General features: G+C 37.4%; 2 protein-coding genes across 2 annotated transcripts; one reads left to right on the top strand and one right to left on the bottom strand.

Moving 5' to 3' along the window:
* The first annotated feature begins 638 nt into the window (after nt 1-638).
* Nucleotides 639-18,560, top strand: LOC140233032 (repressor of RNA polymerase III transcription MAF1 homolog). Its single transcript, XM_072313140.1, has 6 exons — nt 639-1,491; nt 5,731-5,991; nt 6,571-6,741; nt 10,506-10,625; nt 11,455-11,595; nt 13,789-18,560. Exons 1-6 carry the CDS (start codon nt 1,409-1,411, stop codon nt 13,805-13,807), a joined length of 795 nt encoding a protein of 264 aa, XP_072169241.1. The 5' UTR covers nt 639-1,408; the 3' UTR covers nt 13,808-18,560.
* Nucleotides 18,463-27,450, bottom strand: LOC140233033 (prefoldin subunit 4-like). The gene is made up of 4 exons (XM_072313141.1): nt 27,218-27,450; nt 22,949-23,053; nt 22,325-22,391; nt 18,463-21,342 (listed from the first exon to the last, which is right to left on the bottom strand). The coding sequence occupies exons 1-4, from the start codon at nt 27,248-27,250 to the stop codon at nt 21,140-21,142; spliced, it is 408 nt and encodes a 135-aa protein (XP_072169242.1). The 5' UTR covers nt 27,251-27,450; the 3' UTR covers nt 18,463-21,139.
* Nucleotides 27,451-27,569: the final 119 nt, after the last annotated feature.

Here is a 27,569-nt window from a genome sequence, read left to right as displayed (position 1 = left end):
CTTTGCTTCTTTTCTTTTCTTTTTCTTTCTTTCTTTCTTTTTTTTTCTTTCTTTCTTTCTTTTTTTTTTTTTGCGCATGCGATACCCGTAACCTTTGTGCGTAGGTGATCGCAAACGAATGACGTCATGCGGTATACTTTGCTCACGTCGGTTGAAAATGGCGCCTAACTAGGCCCGATCCCGATACAGAGAGACTCAATGCAAATAAACATTTAGCCATCATTGTATTTGTTAGTTTGTTTTCAGTTTGATCGTGCTTTAGATCATGTTTACAATCTAGTAACGAGGGAGGGGCAGACTAGGGGGGGAAGGTTTCTCTCCCCCCCCCCCCCCATGCATGGTGTTACGTGTATGCCTTGTTTTGTACGATGGATTGTGTATCATCGAAATGTTGCAAGGGATTATGGGAAATGTCAAACCCCCAATATCGCATCAGCTGTAAACTACAATGAAATGCGTAAACGACGTACTCGTACCACAGCCAGCGACCAGTGTGTATCGTGTGTGTGCGTATTGTGAGTGTAGGTACGTACACTGTACGTATCAATCTCACCACACAACAGGGACGTCGATCAATGATTTTTCACACAACTCGGCTACGCGCTACGAAACAGTAGTAAACAGTCTCTATCCCGGATAATTCCTGAATATCTATTCTGTAGTAGATTAACGGAATGAAGGATAATTCCACGGATTTCGCCACACTTGGATAAGTTGATTGCTGTACATTACTGACGGAGACAAGAAACTGTCAATTCTATTTTATAATTTGTATATTTGCACGTCTTTGCGAAGGTATTTTCATCAGTTTGCTCACCGCCGCAGTGGTTGCGTTTATTTTCCTCCTAACTTCGTGTTTCTTCCGCAATCCCACTCCAATGGCTTGTTGTTGGGAAGACCGTGTTTTACTGGCTTCATCTTCTGCCGATCTCTCCGCCGTTGATTTCCGACTCAGTCATCAATTGCCGCTTCATCATTGTGAAAAGCACTGCAAATTTAACATTTACCCGTTTAGTCCGAGTTTTTCATGTGTGAGTTTGTGCCTGCTCCAGTAAAGACATCAGCATTGAATGGAAATGTTATCACCTTCCACAACGGCTTACTAACAGGGGAGTTTTTGGAGTATCGTCTCAATTTCCACACACGCGAGAGGAATCCATCTGAAGAATAAGCAATTTTAACAACAGGATATCAAAAAGTTTAGCCACCTGCCAACAGAAGAAATTGGAGAAGCAGTCTTCGACTCTTGGTTAAGGCAGTTTCCTGAAGATTGAACTTGAAAGTTGGAATATTGTATTTTATTTAATGCTGATATTTGTAGAAAGTCGACTGTAAAAAGAATAATAATTAGTCACCACATTCGAATCGTCTGATATTTGTGCAACAAAGTTTGACCACCACTATAATCATGAAGCTCTTGGAAAACCCCAAACTGGAAGCAATCAGTGAAGCACTGACCATGGAAACTGGAGAATGCAGAATACTCGGAAAGTATGTCCTTCAAAATGTAGCACATTTAAGCACAAGAATTGTATTACAACTGCACGTCAAGTTAAGAAAAACTTGAATTGAGTCAATGAGTGTGAATTGAGCATGCTACAGTTGTAATCATTCTAATACCAGACCTACACTTGTATATTTGTGTTTCAGACCAAGTGCAGTAGGCTCAAAATTAAATGAAAATTTGACTGCATCTTGCAAATGAAATAGTTTATAGTATGGTAATGTGGACTCCAGACCCAGAGTTACCAAAAAAATGTGGTAATCATGTAGAAATGCACACCTACCGTTCGCTTCGCTGTTTGTCAATCAAATTTTGTGCAGCTATTGGAGATGCTAAATTGAACCATATCAGAGAGTTTTCATGGAATTAGAAAGCCGAAAAGGTAAGAAAAATGAGAAATCGGAGTTGAAAAGTACGTCGGTCGCGAACATAGTCTCCGACGTAACTAGTGCACCGATTTCGCAGAGAACGATGTCAACGATTATAATCGATTCTGGTAGTCTCTAATTAGCCGCTTACTAACAATATCGAACTCGACTCGTGCAATACGTGTAGCCCCATACCAGGCCCTACTTTCTTTTTCGTATTTTTTTTTTTTTTCTTATTGTTACCTCACCCGAGTCGAAGCAGGGAGGCGTGGGACCACCTCCCTGGTCGAAGGCTCAAGTGAGCTATTGTGATAGTTCTTTGTTTTCATTGCCACTATCATGATTACCACTATTCAAATTATTGATACGGTTATTCATACCAGGATTAAGACATCGATCCTTTCTTTAAAAATTGTGGCAAGTATTGATTTTATCATGAAAAAAGTTGATTATAATTTAGATTAGATTATTCAATTCGAATAGTATTGAAGGGAATAAAATGTGGTTGAAGGAAAAGTGGAAGAAAAAGTTTGGGCTATTAGGGAGAGAGAAAAGAAGATGAGAAGGAAGTTGAATTCAAAAGGGATTTGTTTCTAGTAATTTTCATAATTCATAGGCCTAATTTAATAAATTAATGAGAATAGTATTACAAAAAGTGTATGTTATACAATCATGTAATAATATTCTGGACTTCTCATAAAGTGCTCATTTTACCTAAAAAAGAAACAGAATATTGAAATTGAAATGGTAATATGTTTTCGATTGATAAGTTCAACTTACAGTAGAAAGTAATTGTTTTTATGATAGTATTTATTTTTCCATTTCATTTTTTTATTATGTATACAAAAACAGCAACCCAGTATTTGCTTTTGTTTTGTAGGTAAATACCCTAACATGTTAGTAAAAATCCATTTTATTGTGCAATATTCATGATGGATAATTCCCATTTTTTCATATATCTTTTACTGTTTTGTACACATATTATCCGTCCATCATTTAGTCAGCGAAAAATGTTGACAGATATACAGTCACATGCAGGAGAAAATGAACTAAAACGATAAAAAACAGACGCATCAAGATCACTTTCTTTTTTCCACATTATACTGTCGAGCCGACGCAATTATTGTGGTTAAACACCAAACAAGCGGCTGTATTACAGACTACAACGATCGATTATTCTCGTTATATCGCTCTTCCACATAGTCGATCATCCATCATGCCACGCTGAGACAGTCGTCGATCGGTGTACTTTCGAGTCAAAATTAGCTACTTTTCTTCTGTAATTGACTATGAAATTTCATGAAACCGTCAGATATGGTCCATCTTGACATTTCTGATAGCCACAAGAAGTTTTCATCGACAAATTAAGGAAGGAAATGGTAGGTGTGCATGGTGTGCATTTCTACATGATTACCAAAAATGTATTTTAATTGCACAGTTTTGGGCCATGCTTCCTTCGGATGAACTGTACCCTCCTACCCTTTGCTTTAATAGCCCGGCTCTGGACAATTTAAAAATCCCCCCATTACCAATCTTATTATTAGTGGAGGATACAAATATGGAAGTCTTTTTTTTTTTTATATTTACGTATGTTATTAAAGTAGAGACTAAAAATAGAGAACGGGATTGTGATGATTTTAATATGTGCAGATATTCTGTACATGTACAATGTACACACATTGTATAAATGATAAGAATAGAGCTACTAGTACATGTAAAGTGTAAACATATCCATGTACAGTACCTTGTATACTGTAAATGCAAAAATTCTCGCAGTACATTGATTTTCACGTTTCTTGCTACTTCTGGGAGCCACTCCATGCGAAAAAGTAGTCGCACAAAAAATATTGACGTTTACGGCAGCTATCAATAACTGTGATCAGCCTGAATGCTTCGTGTTCGGGTTAAGTTCACAAGACCGATGTAATGCGAACATGTACAATTGTACCTTTAAACTTTGAATTCTAGTTGCGCTAACAATGGCTACAGTACATGCCATGTACATCACCACATCGTGTCCAACTGTATGTGTCCAGGTTTTGTGAATTGTATAAAATATTGGTATATCATCCATGGCTCTAAAAAATAACCAAATCTGCTCACAGCGCAGTGCCCCCACTCCTTCAACTTCAGAAGAGGCATTAAATCCTTTGCAAGTACAATGCTTTTCCAGTTTCTATAACTTTGCGTATCAGGCATCAAAAGAGACTGTAATTTGAGATCAATTTACTGAGTGGGTGTGAAATTGTAGCACTGAGAAAAACTGGTTTCATACGTGTTACTAAACATTATACATTTGTATATGTATGTGTACAGGTGTCAGTAAGCAGCCCAAATATTACTTTAGAATACATTTTGCTAGTAATGTAACTGATAAGCATCACTAAAGTTTGGTGAAGCCCATTTGCTTGTCAAGTCATGTACATGTAAAGTATATGTACAGTAATTATCATGTGAGCTCAAGAGTCCATTATCTTGTCGTAATTCATCCATTGCTTTGCAACTAAAGATGTACAGTCTGTAAGTTTTGTTTTTTTTTTTTGGGGGGGGGGGGGGTTTGTTGTAAAGTGAATGTACAGGAATATAATGTTTATCTAACATTATGAGAGAATGTACAGTAGTGTAAAGTTATATTGTAGTCCCAGTACATTGTTGGAACATCTCATGTAGATACTAAAGTACAGGATAAGTAGAGATACAACTTCGTGTCACATCTAAGTACAAAGTGTATGTGGTATTAAAACAAAGTTGATATTATTTGATACTAGTATTTATCATATATACCACAAAACAATTTTCAGACATAAACCTTAACAATTTTAGAACTTTCTATGTTTCTGCATATGTTTCTACACTTGTATACTTGCACTCTCTGTTGTGAAATATTAAACAAAAATCTCTAGTACTGTATGTAGGGATCATCAAATCATTCACTGTATGCAATTTTGTTAGTTATATACTTGATATTATTTGACAGGTTAAGTTTGAAGTGAACGTCTCTTAGGGTGTGAAAGGTTAGCAAATATGATTTGGTATCAAAAGTGATCAGATATGGTGTATAAACTTGGCTTTTTAAACCAACAGTGTAGCTTTAGGGACTTTCCAGTGATATTTCACCTCACACGTATAACATGTATTCACCTGCATATACAGTATGTGTACAACTGTACACATCCGTATGCATTACCATCCGTATTGTTCTGAACTGTCCTGTGAAAACAGTGGAAAAAGAAAACACTCACTAATGAGGCATTTCCCTTTTACCTTGGTATGTACAGTACACCTATTTGTGTATGTTCATTTGAATATACTGTAGCTACATTCTGTAGGATACAGGGAATAATTTTCCAACTCAAATTTGATTAGCAGCTGATGAACAATATTTCACATGGTATCCTGTACATTTCTATGGAAGAAAACTGCTACACAAAAGATAGTTTGTGTAGCAGTGGTGCATAGCAAATTGCAATGCGATACCAGGAAAATTATTCCCTGGGATAGGATATCTTCCAGTGTATAGGAGATGTACAGTACATGTACACTGTACATTGTACGTACATGTAGTTGATGTATATATTGTAGCATGCAGTAGTTAGAGCACAACATGATGGACAAGTGCCATTCACAAAAGTCCACAACTACACATGTACAATATGCCAATCAAGAAAAAAAAAAAAACACTCTAATCCAGGGAAAAGTATTGGTATACATTATTATCACCATAAATAGAAAGTTCATCATTTGGTCCATAATTGGATGCTGAAGCATCAAATTACATTTCATCATTGCCATTGTGGTCACTAATCTGATACTGAAGCACCGAGTATAATGTACACCATGACTTGTTTCATGTTGCAGAGTCGAGAGCTACTCCTGTAAGATGGCAGGCCAGGACAAGCGCCTGTTCAAGCTTCTGAGCCAGGAGAACGGACACTCACCCAGTGAGCTGCAGGCTCTGTCCCCTCCACAGAGCACCCTCACCATCCAGCACCCTAATGTTGTGAGCAGGAGCAGTGGGGACGAGGCGGGCGGTCCACTGTGCCACACATGTAGCAGAAAGATGATCTTCTACCTCATCTCAACACTAAATGCTGCATTTCATCCAGACTATGACTTCAGGTACAGTACATTGTACCTTGGTATTCCACAAAACTAGAGAACGTTGTGATTCATGAATTAATCATTCGGATTGTGAAACAAGACTGTTATACTATAAAAGGCCATTATTTTACAAGCTGTGTATACAATGTTTATGGGGATATTGTTTATCAATTTTGTTTTATGTCAGTCATTTGACTAATTCTTAGGAATTTTTTGGTGATCAATATATTTATTTCTATCTCTGCTTGTTATACAATTCTTTATAGCTATTTGCTATTCAAAATATGACTTGTAAGAGAATATTTGTAAGAATTAAGGAAAATTTTGTTTGGTGATTTTTTTTTTCCTTATGTCAATTGAAAATGTTACAGCCAGAAGGCTGTGGTCTACAAAACAATAAGTCAAATATATGGGGGGGGGGGGGGGGGATGACTCATGATGGTTCCTGTCATCCCTATGGTCTTACTGGAGTAGAAAGGACCAATTGGAGCAGGTCAGTGTAAGATACATGTACATACATGTTGCTACTGTACTGTCCGTGACTGTTGTCTTTGCTTCCTTTTTGTCAAACTCTTAACTTGTTTTCATTTGCTGTAGTGACGCCAAGAGTGACGAGTTCAGCCGTGAGCCCAGCCTGGACTGGACTGTCAATGCGGTCGACAGCATTCTTCTCTCCGGAGGTGGAGAAACTTACACCACCCAGATCAGGCCCAAACTCTGGGCTGCAATCAACGATGAAATTGCTGCAAATGAATGTGAAGTCTACAGGTGAGTGTGCAGCGAGCCTGTCTATTATTTCTTTCGGGTGTGTGTGTGTGATATGCTCGGATGTGGGATCAGTTGTGCAGGCAAAAGTTGACAGGGACGTTTGGTGCTTTCGATTTGCAGGAATGAAAGGAGTTCATTGTAGGTCATTATTTAAAGAGAAATTCCAGGTTAGTTACAACTTAGACTGAGAAGAAGAGTAAAATGTTACAACCACAACAGTGAAAATTTGGTCAAAATCAGAGAAAAAGTAAGGAATTAACAAAATTTTAACAATTCAATAATTTTTGCAAAGCATTTCTCGGAACAGTTGATATGAATCTGCAAATGAGTGATGTCATCACCTCTCAATTTTCCATTAATCATGTACCAAGAAATGATGAGAATTAATTTTTTCTGCCATAACAGTATAATATATTATGTTTTTCCTGGTTTAATATCTTCAAAATGATGTTCAGATACAGTATTTGGATTTGAGACTGGCCTAATCATGGTTGAACAACAACAAAAAAGAACATTTCAAGATTTTATGTACCTGTACAAACTATACAGTGGCAAATTGTGAGGCAATGACATCATCAACTCACTATTTGCATATTAATACAATGTATTGATTGTTCAGGGTTGTTGTTGGGGTTTTTTTTTAAAGCAAACTCCACAATTTCATGACTCCTAATTTTTATACAATTTTGATTAAATTTTCACTGTTGTGCTTGTAAAATTTTACCTTTTGTTTTCAAACTAACTTTTGACTGGTCTGGAGTTCCCCTTTTTTCTTTTAAGAAACTTGCAAAGCGATCTTTCAACCCTGGAATGGTGAAGCTTGTATCTGGGTGCACATTGTAGATTCCCATTAGTGTTTCCTTAATTTATGATGTACGTGGTACATATTATGTACCTACACTGTATGTAGACGCAGGTTCGTCCCAGTGTCGATTATGTCTGTTGGCATGCTTTTTAACCGTCCTTGCAGATGTCTTCAAAGTACATGTACATGTAGCTTTCAGTGAATAGGGATTATGTACGGTACTAATAATCCTACTGCTTAGTGTCACAGTAGCCTTCTCTAGACTGTTGAATGTGTTACCACCCCCCCCCCCCACACACACACACATACCTCTGAGTGAATTCAAGCAACTTTTATGATGGCTATTTAAAAAAGAAATAATAAAACAAATAAATAAATTGATTGTGTGTCAAACAGATTTAGTGGGTAAAATTTGTTATAGTTCAATGCATTGACACTTTAAGGGATAACAAAAAAAAAAAATGTACATCCTGGTTTTTAATCGGCCCGAGTACTTTAAAAAAAAAAAAAAGTAAACTGTGATAAGCTGCTCATTCACCATTCACCTACATTGTACAGTTGTATACACAATTTGTACATGTAGCAATTTCAGTGACCCTACCATGTAGATGCCCAAAAGTACATGAGCATAGCACTCCCACCAAGAATTGAGTTAATCCATTGCCCAGAGAAACAAAACATGTCCTGTAAAAGGTCTGTGAGGATTTCATAATCTTGTAAGGTTACCGGTAAATGAAGACTGTGCATGTGAGGTTCTGATGCTCAACACAATGACAAACATGCTACACAAGGAAGTAATACAGTGTATAAACATACATCAAACCACAACAAAAATAGATTGAGTGGCAATTTGGGAGTCAAATTATATTTTCTTCCTAATGGTACATTGGCATTAAATTACAATCTACATTGTACACTACTGTACTTGGTTTGTTTTAATATTTCATCATTGAAACCCTGATATCATTATGGACAATGTGGGTGATGGATAATGGGTACATGTAGATAAATGGATGTACATTTTATACAGGTAATAATCTGCAGTGCTGATTGTGATTGTCCTGCCTGTTGTATGATATCCGCTGCATGTAGTTACCCAACAAACAAAAGTACACTACAGTTATATTTCATTCTGTATCGTGAGAGAATGCATGTGTGACTGCTGTAGCTCAGATTTGATGTGACAGGCATTATACATGTGCAAAGTAGAGCGATAACCATAAACCTTTTGAGTGTGTGTGTGTCACTGTGTATTCAAATATATTTTTCCCTATGAAAGTATAAATTTTCAGAATTTGGTTCTGTAGATCTCAACTCATCTAGGTTTCTGCATCTCTACAATGCAATACAACCTTGGCCATAGATCTATTGTGTAGGTCAGACATTAAGTGTCAAAGTTAACATTCCACAATTTAAGATATTAAGACCCTTAGCCTTACTTTTGTCGAGAAGACAATCATCACATAGAGAAGTTATGCTTTCTCCATTGTCCAATGTTTTTACATGCCCAAGGTCAGCCTTGGCATCACCTCTTGTAACTTGTATGCCTCTCCATGACTGCTACTGATAGCACTGTTTTTGGAACAAAAGTCAATTTGATATACAGCTGTACATGTATTGGCGTACCTGTGCTTCAATGGCGTCTTGTCCGCTACCGGCGGTTTCACACTGTGGTGATCTTCAGGCAGACTGACTTTACAGCATCAGGCACTTTTCATCAATCCTCAACAAACTATATTCCCGACGGGCACATACCCAATGAATATAATTATGACACGTTCACTCTTCTGTTTATATTGATTTTGCTTTTTTAAATTCAACCAGATTTTGTTCAAAGGGGACTGAAATTCTTACCCATTATATACAGTGTACATCCAACATTATAATCATACGATGTGGATGAAAGTGAGTGCAGAAATAAATGTACGAACACATCAATTTAGTTTGATGAAAATAAGAAAATCTGTTCAAAAGTTATGAATTTTTAAAGTTTTGGTACAGCAAACACTGGAAAAGGAGACTACATTGTACAACCAGGACAACAATAGAAAGAAAATATAAAGAAAATTCCACAAAGTATTATTTTTGTATAAAATGTACACATTCCTTCCCCTTGGTACTGATGCATACACTGTACATTGTATTGTATTGTTGGGGTTAATATTATTCTCCGTGCCTTCTGGTAAGAGGTACAGTGTACGTGTAAAATGAAAATATGTTGATATCTCTTTACATTGTTTCTGTTACATCACTGTCCATATGTAACATATCCAACGTACATATGACTGTACCCATGCTTTAACAATTCATAACTTTTGAACTTCACTGATGTGTTCTGCTATTATTCGAATGCATTTACTCAATCCACATATTGGTATTCTATATACCGGTATTTGGGTTTAATTCCCTTAAAAGTCAACAGGAACATTGAGTGGATATGCACATGATGCAAAACTGCTCCACACAGAAGGCAGCATAAAGCGTTAAGTTCTTAAGAATTTGAGCGAGGATTTAGAATTGTGAGAACTGAAAGTACAGTTAGTATGAATCGGGCCCATATAATGTACAGTACATGTACAGTACTATATACTGTGTACAGTATGAATCATATGGATCTGCTGTGTTCATGTACTGTATACGCCATATATTTCGTGAGTCTAAATTTTCGCGAATCGGGAATTCCCGGTGATTTCGCGAGTGGTTAAATTCGCGATCGTGGAGTCTGTTCCGAACAGAGAAATGTACACAGGCATGTCACATTCACATCGGGATCAGAGTCAATATTTTTGTGTGTCTTTAATTTTGCGAATACTGTAGCACCTGACTCGCGAAATTCGCGAAAATAAAAACCTCGCGAAATATTCGGCGTATACATTGTACACTGTACAGTACATTATACAGTCACGGTGTATGTGACAGTTATGCATTGTTTATGTTTTTTTCTCCATTGCATTTACAGCTACAACCCGGACCTGTCTTCCGACCCATTTGGTGAGGAAGGGGTGCTGTGGTCCTTCAACTACTTCTTCTACAACAAGAAACTGAAAAGGATTCTATTCTTCACATGCAGAGCAACAAGGTGCATTATACATGCATGCAAAGAATGTCATGGCATTTTAATCCTGCAAAAACATGTATGCACAGACACATACAAGTGTTAATGCTTTTGCCAATAGTGTGATGTTTGACAAGGAACTGTGCATATCAAGTTCTGGTAATGCTCTAATTTGCGCTTTTATGTCACTGCCAACCCACCATATAATGTGTTTAAACTGAATTTGCGTGATCATGCACACAAAATTAGATAGACAGCACTCATTCATTAGAATCAGGAATGGCCATGGTTAGCCTGTATTGATGGTAATCAAGTAAAACACATACACACGCAGACACAGCAACATATTTACATAAATGGGAGCCAAGTTAAAACTCTCTTAAAGGGGATATACAAGAGTACATTTCTTAAGCTCAACATTTTTTAAAAACAAAATTATCGTAAGGAATTAATGAACTTGTGAAATTTCACTAGTTCTATACAAAACAGTTCCTATAAATAGAACGTGATCTGCTTTGACGTATTGTTTATAGCTATTGAGATGGTGATGTGTGTGGGAGTGATACAATGTACTTCAGAGAAATGTGTTGTGCTCTAGACTTAATTGTACATTTTTACTGTAATGCTGCAGGATTTACTTCAACTGTGAGAGGTATAATAATATACAACTGTGGTCCAGTTCACATCTTAATTTTTGTTGACCAAATATCTGCATTTCTATGCTGAATTTATGAAATAGACAGTGAAGTTGCACATCAGTGAAAATCACACTTGCAGTTTGCAAAGTTTGCCTTCATAGATGCTATTGATGACGATGTGTTAACACCTCCATGGTTTTTCTTTGATGATGAAGGAGGGATGCTTGCCAGGATTCGGGTCTCGGCCAAGACCTTTCCATGAACATGGAGGATGATCTCATGATGGACGCTGATGACGATGATGACCAGCAAGACGTTGATTACTTCCACCAGGATGACGGCGTGTATGGTGGCAGGTAAGAATCTGCAGACATATGAATGTATTTGAATGTGTCTTCTGCACTGTAAAGAGTAATAGTAATACATATATGTCACAAAGAATTGGCCACAATGTACCTGGAACTTCAGACTGCATTCACAACTGTGATTTGGTGAAAATGGAAGATATATTTCATGCACTATGATGTTGTCAGTGCCATGTACGTGACTGTAGGTCTATTGTGTACATTGTGGCCAGGGCATCAGAGAAGGGGTTAACAGTCTGTCAGCCCATAGTGAATTTGATTCGTGTTGAGAATCAGTAGTGCCAATTTTAAGTGTATGAAATTTGCCATGTCATCCATGTATTCATCTATCATTTGTCTGTTCTACTGATAGCCAGATTACTACAATGTTGTATTCACTGATGTGTGACCAGCACAATGAGATCTTCCTGCTGTAGAGTGGGAGATTACAACATATTGAGATAATGTCTTGCCATGTACTGTACATGTACACTTTGTACATCTCTCTACACATATGCTTAGTCCAGTCAGTTAAATTATCCATGTCATGTGATTGTGACAGACATGGCATGTGTGGCACAGGCTTTTAGCCACATGAAGCCATGCAGGGCAGTCTATATTTAGGTAATAGCTGTGGCCTGTAGCCTGCCGTCTAGATGAAGGACTTCCTGACTTGGTCTGATCATTAACACCAGCTCACAACTTGTCCTTTCCACCTGGCAAATTGGGTTTAGTGCATGCCTCCTGTGTGTGAGAGTTCAGAGGGGATTGGGGGTCAAAGATAATACCCTGAAGCGGTAACCCGTTACATGTACAGCTGTTCCCCTAGGCAAGGCAGTTGGGGGGGGGGGGGGGGGGGGTGTCTCTGACTGGCTACTATTAAGCTGGATTTATAGGTCAGCTTTTTACTTGGTGGGATTTCCAAATGGCAATTTGGGCAGTACACTGTGGGTATAAGTCACCTGTGCTAACCAGGTCATATGACTATGGGTCATTTTAAATAGAATTTTTAATTGGGTCACAACTATTAAAATTGGGAACTTTGCAGAAATATGTGATAAAAATGTACTTTGTATGCCAATTCACTAAATGTTGTATCTCATGTGAGGGTTGAAGTCCAAAACTTCGCCTAGATTTTCAAACATAGTTTTTGAACCTTCTCTCCTTTATATCAAATCAACAAAATCTGTGTCCTTCCAAGACCCCAGCATTTGACCCTGTTGTCTGTTATACAGACTTATCCTCAGATTATCGGTACTACACTTGTATATGTATACAGTGAAAGGCAAATGCAAAATATCACAGTAGCAAGCGCAGAACTTCGACACCCAATGGTCAAGGCAGCACTCATGTGACCAATATGACTGTATTAGAAACCTTCTCTCTCCCAACTTGTGATAGTGATTCAGCCAAATAGAAGCTGCGCATGCTTGCTGTGGCAGTGATTTGGAACTGTAGTGACATGGCTTATCATGAACATTGCACATGTACAGTAATACATTTCCTGGAGTATCATTCACATAAGATATGAAAAACACTTTCATTATGTGTAACATGATTGGAACAGTGCCCAAATCAAGCTCTTAAATGAAAATGACTCAGTAATAGAAATATCTTTTTCTTTTTCACATTAACCAGGAAGAAACCATTTCTTGTCTAGGTACATTAGTATAATTGCTCTTTAGGAAGGGATATTTGTGGACATGTCTTTTTTTTCTTTTTTTTTTTTGGTAGTATGGTGATTTGTGTGTGTGTGTGTGTGTTTGTGTTTCGGGGGGGGGGGGGGGAGGACTTTCTTCGTAACTGTCATTAATGCTGGTACTCTTTCTGTGCTCAGGGAGTTATTCATGCTCATATTTTTGCTCTTTTACTACAGATGTTTTTGTGAACTGAAATAACTATCATAACACATGCTTGAAGCAGGAAGCTTGAAGAGGATGTTAAAATAAGCATGTGTTGTGTTAGTCTGGAGTATATGCAAACATATTCCCACAGCATACAGCACTTTATATTTCTTATATCTTGTTTCCTCTCTCAGTAATTGCCTTTCTGTTTCATTTGACACTCGACAAGGAAATAAAGAGAGAGGACTTTTTTTGTTACTGTTTATGTTGGATGAATAGACGAGTATTTGATGAGTAGCTACAGTTTGTCTAATACGTACTCTTATTTTCTTCCTATTTTTATGAATCTTTCACTCTACAGGGGGATGACAGTTTACTAGACTGAGGCTGAAGTCACGTCGATCTGATCCTGCGATGGTGGCATACTTCCTTTAAATCTCTCTCTCTCTCTCTCAGCGTGGATTATGTATTATGATAATTAGTATTCATTCCAGAGTATAGATTGATTTAATAGAAATCAGACATGTACTGTAGGGTATTCATGCACCACGACATTGTTCACGATAAAAAGAAAGAAGTGTGCTGAGCATGCCACCGAGGCCACCCCTGTATGACGTAGGGTATTCATTCACCACGTCATTGTTCAGGATAAAAAGAAAGAAGTGTGCTGAGCATGCCACCGAGGCCACCTGTATGACATAGGACTTAACTGGCAACTACGATGTTTGATAAGCAGAATACTTTTTCCATACAAGATTTTGTCACATTATCCTGACTTAGATTAACCTGCAGTCCAAGTTATGAATATAGAGATTTATTTATTTTAATATTCTTATGCATGTAAAAACTTTTGATGTTCTGTAAATATGTTTATAACAGGTTATTTGTTTGGCTGTTCAAGTATGTAGCGACTATGTTCTGCACTTTTGTACATTTAGTTCTTTGTAAAGTTTTGTACTGTGACTTGTTTTTGTTACTTTTTACTTTTGCTAAGTTTCCTTGCAGCCATAACGTGTCTTTATGTGTTGTTTGTATGTAACCATGTGTGATGCCTATCTGTGCAGGTATATGATATGCAGATTTACTTCTATGCTTCTTGGAATGTCGAGACAGAGTGATAATGTATAAATACTACAAGTTTGCTGTGGTACTGAGTGTTCCATGATTTGATACACAAGTATCCTGCTATTCTTGTGTGAACACATGCTAACAAGACCCTCTATAACAACCAGATGAGATTTCAGTATCGATGGATGTGCAGCCCGTTTGCTGTTGTTAAAGGAACAAATGATCTGCTGGTTGAATGCACAGCTGAACTCTTCACAGTGCAAGAAGCGTTTATGCCTCAGAGTCGATGGTAACAAGGAGAAGAGATGCCCAAAGCTTGATTTTCTGTGTGCAGCAACTGTCATGTTTTTCCATTGAGTACTAAAGTCTCGATCGCAAGCATGCTACAGTGTTTCTTCATCACACAGATATTTACATGTTGTACGTTGTACATGTACATACCTTGGGTTATGGTACAGGTGTGCTTTTAAGATACTGCAGTAGTTTTGCTGCGTGGATGTTGTTCTCTAGGCGGTAAGTGCATCCTTGACTCATCATGCTGCTCTGTACCATTTATAACTTAACTTGGGGAGGTGTAAAGATAGCCCCACAGCCTAAGGAGGTATGCAGGCCTTCCACTGAGCTTATCAAGAATGATGTCATTGTCAGCTTCAGCAGGTGTCCAGTGCTTACGATAGCAGTCCAATCTGACAAGGTCTCATCCGTGTCCATCACTGACATATCCTGAGCGAAAATTCTCCGAAATTACTGATCAGACTATCCATTTTTTCACCGTAAAAGGTGACTCCAGATTTGTACGGTATGTCACCAAACATATCTGCTAGGCCAACTTGGCATACACATGCAAAGCTAGGAGCCATATTACTGAAATGCTCTGTGCAGTATGTATAGTTCTTACAGAATGCATTGTGACATTTTAGCAAGAGTCAAATTTGAAAGGGCTTTTGAAGAACTCGGCATCTGGGCTGAAACTGCTTGTAGGCCCTGTATCGTCGTGGTAGAGCAAGGTCAGGTTTGCTCAAAGCACCATTTTTAAGAGGGCAGCCTTCAGACTTTTAAAAACTTTTTCTTGTGCAGGCCATGTTTGTGAAAATTAGAAGCATGTAGTGCTTTCATCAGTATGGGGTGCAAAAAAAAAATATTGGAAAATCTTGCAGCATTGTATATACATGTATTAAAAAAAAAATGGGTAATATAAGGTTTTGCTATTCCTATGAAGACTTTTTAATTGTAGTTTTTCCCAATGATTTACAGAATATACCATGTAGTGTTATCTTTCTGTGTGTGCAAAGAAAAAAATTGTATATTGGAACTACTGAGACAATCAAAAGATAATGTATGTTAACATTGGCAGCAGTGATTAAAAAAGAAATGTGTGAGTTATCACATTTGATGCATATGTGTAGGTCAGTTGTATCACAAAACATCCTACCATATAAAAGTTTTGCAATAAAGGCTAAATAAAATATAAGGAGATACCACTATTTTTCTCAAACCATAACTGTAGATGGTTTAGTCTGGAAACAATTTCATTCAAACTATTTTCAACATTTTGTATATTTAAGAATACTTAACATTGATAATACTGCTTAGCATTTCAACATTGCTTGTTTCTATCTCTAACTCACATTTCACAACTATTTTGAAGCACTAAAGCTGGGTTTTTGTTTCATCTGCAAATGGTGAATAATGCCTTTAATGAGTGAGCAAATCACCGTTGTCATTGCCACTGAAAGGAAAGAATGAAGAATGTTATACCAATTGAAGAAGCAACCAGTTTTCATCTTAGAGATGATATACTTTACATGGCATTCACTTGAAGGAGGCCATATTTTTTAGTGTTGTTTAAAGTCTTGGACATATCCAACAACATGCAAACTTCCTGACAACAGAAATGGTTTAACTGGAAAGCATGGTTTATACAGTACATGTACATTTAAAATGAATTTCCAAAGTAGCCTGTCCTCATTCTTGAAAGGAGTGTATTAGTTCTGGAATTACTTGTACAGTAATGTAGGACTGTCCCCATGGTTTAAGTAGTTTGAGTACTTCTGATTCTCTCTGAACTTGTGAGAATGCTGTTATTACCAATTAATCATCTTTGTGTCTAGAATTCACATAAGAATGACAGAGGAGCTAAGCTTGGGTTTTAGATTTTAAGTTGTCCTGGTACATGTATTGCTGTGCTAATTGGCATCCACAGACAGGTGGTATGTTGATATGAGTGATTATTTGATGATACAATGTACCAACAATGAATTCCAACACCTGAAGGATTAACTTCCATTACCATCAGCCAACTTTCTCACCCATTGTGACAGATATGGAATATGTGATAACTTTCATTATCAGAGATAAGATATACACTGTCTGTATATACCAGGTATGCTGTGTGTTTTCCTCGGGACATTTTTTGAGAAAGCACAAGGTGGGGAGATAAAACATTTCTAGTTTTATACCATGTTGTGCACAATTGTTTGTGTTTTGGATATTAAATGATTCAAATACAGAAGGAATTTACATTTTCTACACCATTTTCAAGACAAAGATTTTAAACCTGAAGTATAGTACATGTACTATACTTTAAGTGGGTTCATTTTCGCTAATGTTGCAACTCGCCTTTGGACCACAAATAGAGAAATGCGTAAACTGACAACACGCAAAAAATGTATTTCTTAGAAAAAAAAAATAAAAAAAAAAAGCCATGCCAGCACGGGATCATGCTCAACTAGTAGCCACTGTAGGTCTGAGCCATGACATAGTGAGATCTGAGGCATAACATCACGTACTTCGAATGCAGAACACGCTATGTTTTTATGTACAGGGAATCACCAAGTGGAAACAGTCAGTACAGTGTATTGTGAAAGGTGAAGTAACGATTACTACGCCATCGCATCAGCAAAATTAACTACAAGCGAAAATGTCCAACAAGTAACAATTTGAAAAAAAAAAAAAAAAATCAGCTCATACAGTATAATGTGACTCCATAAATGGAAAGAAAAAAAAAACCTTAAGCTGTCAGTCCCTTCAGCAAAGTGTCACTTTTTGGAATGCAAGTATCATAATATTTCAGTGTCAATTCATATGGAAAGATTTTTAGAACATAAGTGATTCATTGTTCAATATTCTGATTAGAGTGGATGAGTGCAATTCATTGTTGTACAGTGTAAATATACATACGTGTTTTAAAACAGGAATTTTAAATTATTCAAGTCAAATACTTTTTAATCTGAATGCTGGTATATTTCATTAAACAAATAAAAAAAAAAAAACAGGCAGCCTCTTAAGCATCCCTGCTTAATACACTGTAGTGATTGTTATGCAACGGAGAGACTACAGAATATTCCATTTCAATTTCCACTGCAGTGCAACACACAAACACTCAAGCACATACACACACACACAATTCCTGTTTGTTTGTTGTTGGTTTTTGTATGTGTGTGTGTGTGTGTGTGGGGGGGGGGGGGTTACTGTCCCAATAGACCAAAGGTATCCTTAAAAAGTCTGCAAAATAATCTGTTTTTCACATACTTTTAATTGTGAGGGAAATTAGTTAAATGTTAGTTATTTTCAAGATCTTTTTCACATGTAGTTTGGTTTTTCTACTCCTTTGTTTTCTTGTTAACCAGATTATAAAGCACTACATGTTTCATACCTTATCTATGCTTTCATAGTTTGTGTGTTAAAACCATTGTAAGAAGCTATGAATACACTACACAGAACATGCCATGTGCTTGACTTACAAGCTTTTGTACAAGTACATGTACACCCATCATCCATTTTCTCATCGGTGGTTTTATCTGTGTGAAAAATCACTTCTAGTTGTCATATGATGTATCACAATTTGTCTCTGCACAATTCCCAATATTGAACTGTGAACTATCTGCTTTATGAAATGCACATGCTTTGTTGATCACTGGTTATATGCGAATGTACATTTGTACATACTTTTTAATGCAATTCAAGTGTACAAGTGGAGTGTTGCAGTTCATTGATCTTTTTTTTTTTAATGTTTAGTATGGTTTGTTTGATGTCGACAAGGAATAAAGGTTTTATGCAAATTCAGTATTTCTCAATGTCTTTGCTCGTGATATTGAGTTTTGCCAACTTTAATTCTAAACACATTGGAAGGTGATTATAAACATGCGCCATTTACATTCCCATCCTAAGCCATATTCTGCTAGTTAACTACATGTATGTTGTATAATTCCTTGGCTTAGTCATGCAGAACATTCTCATGACATTCTTAGACATCACATGTACACAAACACACACAAACATATGCATAATAACAACAAAATACATTCAGAAATGGATACAGTACAATTTCAAGCATATTTGTTTGTTTTTTTTTCTGCACATTCAAGCTATTATACACATTTTATTTTCCCCCCTCCTCTCTCTGGTTTTAATACAGGATGCAAAGACAATCACACCAGACTCAAGTTTGTCGGAAGTGAAATCAGCAAATGTGTTACATATTAAAATGCAATGTAATGGCAAACACCAACTACCGAGTATGGTGCCTGAATTGGTACATGTATGTGCATATCAAATGAAGGAAGTTTGCTTGGATGTCTGTAGGCTACAGGCTTGTTATAAGCACCTGGCTGTAAAATACACGTACATCCATTTGAAGACGGGTTACTCTATACGCCATATATTTCGCGAGTCTAAATTTTTGCGAATTTGGAATTCCCAATGATTTCGTCGTGAGTGGTTAAATTCGCGATCGTGGAGTCCTGCATGCAACAGAGAAACGCACATGCGCACGTCACATTCACATCGGGATCAGAGTCAATATTTTCGCGTGTCTTTAATTTTGCAAATAGCACCTGATTCGCAAAATTCACGAAATATTCGGCGTATACAGTACTACCATGTATTTTTCTCCCCCTGTTTTTCACCTTCTGTGCTTTTCTGGCACCACACTGTACAACAATCTACAACTGTGCGATTAATTTTCCCCTCTGGAACAAATCAAACACACACTAGTACACACATGTATGTCATAATATCACCACTTCAAGACTGCTTTCTTGTGTGATATCCATGGAGTACAAGCAATCCAATGATGGGGATCACAAAGGGCTTTTTAACTTCGCACATACCATGCCGGCCCCATTTGGTTTCAACATATGCAATAGGAGCACAGAACAGCCACTGAATTCTTGCAATCATTTGTAAAAAGGTGAAATCGGTGTGGCATCAACGCTGATATCACTGGACTAGTGAAAATGAAAGAAATCATACACTTGCATTGATTTCCAAATAGGGCATGTTAATTCAGAAGGATGACAAGTACCGTATATTTGTAGTCTTTGGCCTATTGTAACTATCCAAGCATATCAAAGATGAAAGAATTACAGTTTTAATAATTTCCTGTATTCCTCAAGTATATTACTCCTGATGACTAAATCAAACTGCTGTTTACTCAGAATGTCAATGAGACACACAACTGTATGCGTGTTGCGCTGTGCTTGCACAACATACAGAGAATTGTAGGACAGGTGACTGTAATTGAACATACATCCATTCTATTACATTTGACAGTAAGAAGCATTACAGAATAAGTTTCAAGAAAATACCTTCAGGCATTGCATAGATCTGGGGGAAGTAGCAAAATTTTCAGCATTTGACCTTGAACTTTTGACCTTTGACCTATTGCCAATTTCACTCAAAAACTACTTGCTTAATTACCCCATCATACATCATCCTTGGACTAAGTTTGGTGAAAGTTGCTTCATCCAGTCTTGAGTTATCGCATAAACAGATAAATTTTAGGATTTGACCTTGATCTTTGACCATTGACCTCTGGCAGATTTCACTAAAAAACTGATGAAGTAATTGCCCCATCATATGTCATCCTTACATACCTTACATAGAGTTCAGTCAAAGTTGCTTCATCCAGTCTTGAGTTATAGCATAAACAGATGAATTTCATGATTTGACCTTGACCTTTGACCTTTGGCATCTGGTCGATTTCACCCAAAATATAATCCAAGTAATTGCCCCATCATACTTGGACTTGGACGAAGTTTGGTAAAATTCCACTCAATATTACTCAAGTTATCACGTAAACAAATGGGGACGGACGTACGGACATATGGACATATGTACAGATGTACGGACGGAAGGACAGACGACAACCCGAAAACATAATGCCTCCGGCACCCTTCGGGCGGAGACATGAAAAATGAAAAAAAAATAGGGACTGGTGGGTGACACACTGCTACAAGATCATCAGCTTCTACAAAACCGTAGCCTGCTGCATCCATACGGGGAGAGATGAATGTTATTATGAAAAGGAGAACAAACTACAAGTAATCTCTGCATTAATCCCTCTTCTGCATCGTGTGACTTCTGATTGACACACATACCACCTCTTAATGGTATGATGAGGCTGCAACCTTGTCAACAAACTGCAACGCTCTCATGTTCTATCAGTTCACAAAACAAGTAGATGCAATGATATAAATACAGTAACATATAAAGCTGAAAAAAACAACAACATTCTGTCCGTCATGATCCAGAAGGAAGTTGTACTGCAATAACTCTCTTCCAGTTCTCAAATGATGACTCAAAAGCAAAGTCTGTTTTGCAGTCTCTCAGACATCCAATTTCTTTGACCACGAAAGCCGTCATCAATCGTCATCCATCTCCAGGTTGATGTTCTTGCCAAACTTTGCATAGAGCTGCGCCTTGAGCTCTCCCAGCTCATCCTTGAGGGCGTCACTCTGCCTGTCGATGGCGGCGATCTCCTCCTCCATCCTCTGCTTGGCGTCCTCCACCGACTGCTGCGCATCCTCCAGGGTCTGATTGAAGAAAACCTCTCCTATCTGATACGTGATGGGACTGGAGTTAAGGAGATATTACTGCTTCCCCTCTAAACCAATACCTAGCAAAAAGCAAGAGACCCAGAGGTGTAGCATTCGACTGAGTATCACAAGTTCACCTTCCACTCATTCTTGCAAAGTATTAACTAAGAAGAAGAAGCAAAACAGGGTGAGAAAGGGCATGGTGACTAGTTGCATTAATTTGTATTCTATCATCGGTAAGATAATGCCTGCCAAGTTTGGTGAAGAATCTGCATGTATTTTCAAGAAGAAGATGAAAATGTGAAAACTAGGCCCTATAATTTGGTACACACCCCAGAGGGCCCTAATGGGGACACCCCCAGATCTACCATGAACAAATTTGAAACTAACTACAGTCCCCAATCTACTTACCCTTAGCATTAACTTAGCTCTATCACTTCTGGTGTCAAGGCAAGAAGATCTTGACAAATTCCTCAGTTTTGGGGCTAACCGAGATCCTATCACTGCAAAGATGCTACCTGCAAGTTTGACAAAAATCTGTCACAGGGTTTTCAAGAAGAAACTGAAATGCAAAATGTTATCGCATGATGTGCAAAGAGCACGTACCAGACGGTGAATGATTGCAATAGCTCAGGTGAGCTACAAATCTGTAATAGCACATACATGTAGGAGATGGCACTATTGTTTTTATGTGACTGTGCACTATTATTCGCTTTACCACAATGAATTCCATAATTCTATACATACGTATGGCACCATCGATTTACGTAGTACATGATGTTAAATTGATAGAGTAAGCATCATGTTTTTAGACAGAATTAAATCCAAGGATCTATAAATTTGTGTAAACTACACGAACATGTACATTGTGAAGTAACAGACTGAACAAAGGCAAAAAAAATAATGCCTCCAGTGATACTTCATGGCAGCTGCAAAAAAATACACCAGTATTTGTTTTCAAAAAGCTCTAAATAAACCTTGTCATGAACTTCAAAGGTTAGCAAGGATATGGTATGAGAGCATCATCATCAGCAAGAATCAACTCTTCACTAGCATCCTCCAGGTTTTGAAGGTCTTTCTGTGAGAAAGAAAGAAAGAAAGAGAGAAAAACTCAATAAATGATTTGACAAGACATTGCTATTGAGGTATAAAAGAACATACATGTCTTGTAGATAGAACATATCTTGAAGGTTTACTTGCATTCCAAATATTCAAACATGAAATGCACATAATTGTAGTAAATTTAAATTAATATTGCAAGGTTTTCAGAGGAAATCAGATAATCTTTGCAGATAAGAGTCGCTGTTGTTGTTGTTGTTGTAAGGCTTCATTACAGTCTTTACAGAAGTAGGTGTACCTGGCAAACATGGTGTCCATCACCACAAGCAAAATATATACATTGCTGATCTTACCAGATTAGATGCTTCCTCTATGCTACACTCTGGAAGTTGGTGTGCCTATAGTAACCACGTCCCTGACATCAATTATCATGCTATGTTATAATTGCATCACATGAAAAGCAAAAGACATTGAGACTTACATATAGAGCAAACTACACTTCTAATGACACTTTTAAACAAACAAAAAAAGAAAAGAAAAGAAGAAGAAACTTCATCACAAAAGTTATTTTCCCACCTTTTTCTTATTGATTTCTTCCTGTAGTTCTGCCATCTTGTTGCTCTTGCGCGCAAACTTGTTGATCTTTTGCTGATCTTCGAATGTGACATTAACATCATCATCCTGCAGTATACACAGAAAGAGGGTAAATTTGGGTAAGACTTCTGTATGCCCCCCCCCCCCCCATATAACCCACCACTTGCCAAATGTGTGTGTGCACATTGTAAGGGCAAGGGTAACTGCGACCAGCCCCAACGCGAAGGGTTACTGTGTACAAGGAGCGCCCCAGGATTAGGGCAAGGGTAGTGTATGTAGTGTAGAGTGGTATGGCAAGATTAAAGGGAAAGATGGAAGTCATTCCTACCAGTCCGCACAGCAAATATGAAGACTGAAAGAGCACTGGAAGGGGGAGGGGTTGCTGTTTCACAAGGGACTTCAGATTATCATTATTAATATCATTCACTCGACATTTGCAAAGCAAGACAAATGAATGATCAAACACAAGACAAACAAACAAAAAAAAGATGACTTCAAAGTTCATCATCACCATATGATGATTATTTCATCATATGGTGTGGACATTCGTACACCTGTAGGGCCTACGCTAAAAATTATGGTAGATTGAGGGTACCACCTATCGGCACCCTCAGGATTTGCAGCTCGTTTATTCCAAAAGTATAAAACAAATTGGCCCAAGTTTTTCTTCATATAGGCCTACGCCGTGAATACTGCAGTTTTGAATCTCGTGACCGTCCTGTTGATTCTGAATCTCCGTTGTACATGTAAAATAACACAATTTAAGTGCATGCAATGCATTTTCTTCGTGCGGCTTAAAAGGGTACCTCACGATCGGCACCCCCTCCCTCCATAGGTAATACACATGAATTTCACAGTCATGCATCGTTACCAAGCGGATGTGTAATGGAAACGTGTTCAGTTTGTTTTGTTAGTTTGTTTATGAGTTTGATTTTCATTTCTTCGTTATCGTTTTTATAGCTAATGGCACTTAATCCCACGCGTACCATACGCAAACAGCCATGATACGCAGGGAGCCGACGTCAAGGTACCGTACCCTGCTGCCGACAGGTGGTAATGGTAACTAGGGTACCCTTATCGGCCTTTACCATATGGGCAATTCCACGGTAACTGACGTTACACGTAAGGATTTTCATTAAATTGTTTACCTTGTAGTTTTGTGAATGAAAGCACCTTGGGCTTGTAATTAGCATTGATGAATAAGTTCATGAGAGTGAAGAAATATATGGAAAGTTTTTCTCTCAAACTGCATTTCTTATCACATAGCAAGTGAAAATGTGTCGGTAACTGACGTTACGGAAAAAGGACATGGGAAATTATGGTGTAGATGTAAATGGAAATATCTCATGTCCCTGACTTTTAGCCTTTATGTGTTTAATATGGCAATACACCTAGGTTCTTAGGAACAGGTGTGCAAAATAATGTGCACTTTAGTTGTCTCCTTTTACCACCATGCCAATTTTAGTGAAGGCATGACGGTAACTGACGTTACGTAACTGACGTTACGCTTACATTTGCCATAGGGTTTACACATGCAAAATCATGATTGATAATAGCTATGTGATATTTCATAATTCTGACCATTCAGAATGATTTGGTTGATATGGAGTCATACCTTGGTTCATCAGTTATAAATACACAATGAAATGAAACAGTAGTCCATTTTCTTTGTGTTCTATGAAAACTTAAAGGTAAACATGTCAGTAACTGACGTTACGTAACTGACGTTACACATACTTTGCCGTGGGGTTTACAGAGAACTAATTTATTTAACAGGTTATTATACTGCTGCAATGTACCAGTGACAATCCCAGGCAACTACAACAACGAATTAAAACAAAATCTAAAGACGCAAATAATATTGGGTGGGCCCTCAGGGGGCACCCCCCCCCCCCATGCCATAGCACAGTTGGGCAAAAATAATGTAAATGCACAAGAGGATATTTCTTGACATTTGTCTGAAGATTTAATTTTTATTCAACATTTATGATTACACAGAGCCAAAAATAGATTAAGCAGTTCCAAGTATAAATACAGCTGTATATTGACATGACTAAGGGCTTTTTTGTTTGTTTGTTTGTTTTTTTAATGAACAGGAAAGTTTTTATCTACATAGAGTGCTCCACCCATAATACCTTGTAGTACTACAAAAAACATGGATATTTTTGTGCTTGAAAAAAATATCAAAATATCTTCCAGGTCATGGGGAAAAAAAACATGTATCAACTCATAAATATGCATATATATGTATGAAATCTATTGTGATATATTTCTCCTTCTTTTCTTTATTTTACTCCTGATGATCTTCATCATCAATTGATTTAAATGAAAAGTGTCGCACTTTTAATATTTCTCTGTGAAGAAGAAAAATAAATGCTTTTTTGGTCAAAAGAGCATTATTGTTTTATTCCTAGCTTGAAGTAATTTGTTTCTTTTCCTTTTCACTGATATATCATGGCTTGCAAATACATTCGAGATACCAAGAAATCGGACTTTGCAACGAAATACTAAAATCAATATAAAAAGCTCTTCCTGTTTATAATTATCATGTGTTGTATTACAAAATGTCCCTGCATTAAGAATAGAATAAAGTAGTCAACAAATACACACTGTATGAACAATTTTTTTTTAAACTCTATAGAATCCTCTCTCACTTTGAGCAACATCAGTGCTAAGTTTCAAACAATGATGAGTACATGCCTTACGTACCATAATACAAGATGAGCCATGTTAACTACACCACACATTTAAGTGCAAGAGAAGAAATATCTGTTTTTGCATTTGCCTTGAGGTAGAAACTTGACTAAGCTTCCTGAAAAAAAAAAGAAAAATGCCAGCAAAAGCAAACATTGGTGAAGATTGTTAAACTGTTGGTATACAGCTGTGCAGAAGTTTGTTTGGTTTTTTTTTTTTTTTATAGAAAATGTGGTTAACATGCAATCATGTCACTGATTAGGCCTACAAACTTTGGTAGCTTTATCATCCCGCAGGACTGGGAATGTACTACTTTGAGTGCATATACTGCATGTGGCAAACTAAACTTCCAGATGATTGAACCTTAAACTTGTGCTGAATCAAAAATCGAAAGCTCAAGCCCCCCCCCCCCCAAAAAAAAAAGATAATCATGGTAAATGAATGAATAAATGAATTTAGAAATAAAATAAAATAAAAAAAATATCCATGGACAAACCATGGTAATGACATCATTTCCTATGAAAGGGATTGCTGCTCTTTGTTGTAAGTTGATTTCCCAGATGTATTTAAATGGCCAAAAGTCAAAAAAATTGCCTCAGTTTTAATTACTGTCATGGTAACTGACGTTACATACTCGTGTATGATGTTTCGGTAACTGACGTTACACATTTTGTAGTGTTCATTTTGACTCTCCAGTATGCCAAGTATCCTTATTTCTGGTATTAAAATAAAGGCATATGGGCATACATTAGAAATCCCAAGTTACATCATACAGCTCCCTTCCTTTGATGAATAAACTTAAAAATTCCTTGTTTTTGGTAACTGACGTTACATCCATCATTATCAAAGTAATTAACAGTTTTTATCAAATTCTTTAAAGCTACCAGCTTTTTTTTCTATTGTGTGGTAAAAGACTTCTCTGGTAACTGCATACATATGAAAGATTGTTGTTTAGAGTACTAATAAAGTGGATATACAGAGAGTAAGTTATGCGACAATACACTCTTTTCACAATTGAGATATAGGCATCTTTTGGCAGCCATTTTGAAAATCAAAATGGCCGCTTTTATTGAAAAACATAATGATTCTTAAAACTTCAACTCAAGTACTGTCTGAAAATGTATGGTGTTTGAAACAAATATCATTTTGAATTTTTGGCACCTGTGTCCTAGTTACCGTGGAATTGCCCATATGAAGATTTTGGAGACTTTTTTCATGTAACGTTAGCCATTAAAAAATAGATAACAATGACAATAATAAGTGGCAGTGCAGTGGTGATTAGGCTAATGAAATTGAACAGGGCAGGGAAACTTGTGTTGTGGCATACCAAAATTTTTATTCAATCTTAAATTAAGTTCGACTTCGTGAAACACCCCCTTGTCAGGTAGGAAACGTTAAACAGTTAACATGGTTAAATGGCCACCTCCCTAGGCCGGACTCCTGAGGCCGAGAGAAGAGTGCTGGGCACGTCGTTTACCGTCATTTTTAACCTATTTTTCACCTAGGACCTACACAGCTGCACAGAAATGTCATGAGAACATACGATAGAAAGCTTACCCCACCAGGTGCCTTTTTCATTGACAGTGCCATTTTCTATCTTCAAGTGTGTTTTCGTGCGGCGTTTATTTCACGAGTTTCACACTCACTAGGATGCACAACTCAATACCAATGCACAAATCTCAATGGTATATTCTTATTACCAGCATGGATGTCATAGTGTGGTACCACAGTGTGTACACTGTGACAGGGCAAACACACCGCACCGCGCCTGTGTGGCTCAAGACCTTGCTTGGTTACGCCAGTAGATGGCGCACTACCAGTTGTAGTTGCATGATGAGCCAGTAGCAGCAGCTGCTCTTTCGTGCGTGTATGGTATTATGTATCGAAGCGGATCCCGGAACCTCGGTGT

This window comes from Diadema setosum, chromosome 9, assembly GCF_964275005.1.
Source record: "Diadema setosum chromosome 9, eeDiaSeto1, whole genome shotgun sequence".
Lineage (NCBI taxonomy): Eukaryota > Metazoa > Echinodermata > Echinoidea > Diadematoida > Diadematidae > Diadema > Diadema setosum.
Note: the sequence above shows the minus strand (reverse complement) of the source record. Positions and strands in the feature narration are given on the sequence as shown.

Bases quoted from the DNA above. Each gene is read 5' to 3' on its own strand.
- LOC140233032 (XM_072313140.1), top strand. From the start codon at position 1,409: ATGAAGCTCTTGGAAAACCCCAAACTGGAAGCAATCAGTGAAGCACTG. The intron at 5,992-6,570 runs GTACAGTACATT...CATTTGCTGTAG, and splicing joins CATCCAGACTATGACTTCAG to TGACGCCAAGAGTGACGAGT. The intron at 6,742-10,505 runs GTGAGTGTGCAG...TTGCATTTACAG, and splicing joins AATGAATGTGAAGTCTACAG to CTACAACCCGGACCTGTCTT.
- LOC140233033 (XM_072313141.1), bottom strand. From the start codon at position 27,250: ATGGCACTGTCAATGAAAAAGGCACCTGGTGGG. The intron at 23,054-27,217 runs GTAAGCTTTCTA...TGTATACTGCAG, and splicing joins TGAAAAAGGCACCTGGTGGG to GATGATGATGTTAATGTCAC. The intron at 21,343-22,324 runs CATATCCTTGCT...CCAGTCCCATCA, and splicing joins TGATGATGATGCTCTCATAC to CGTATCAGATAGGAGAGGTT.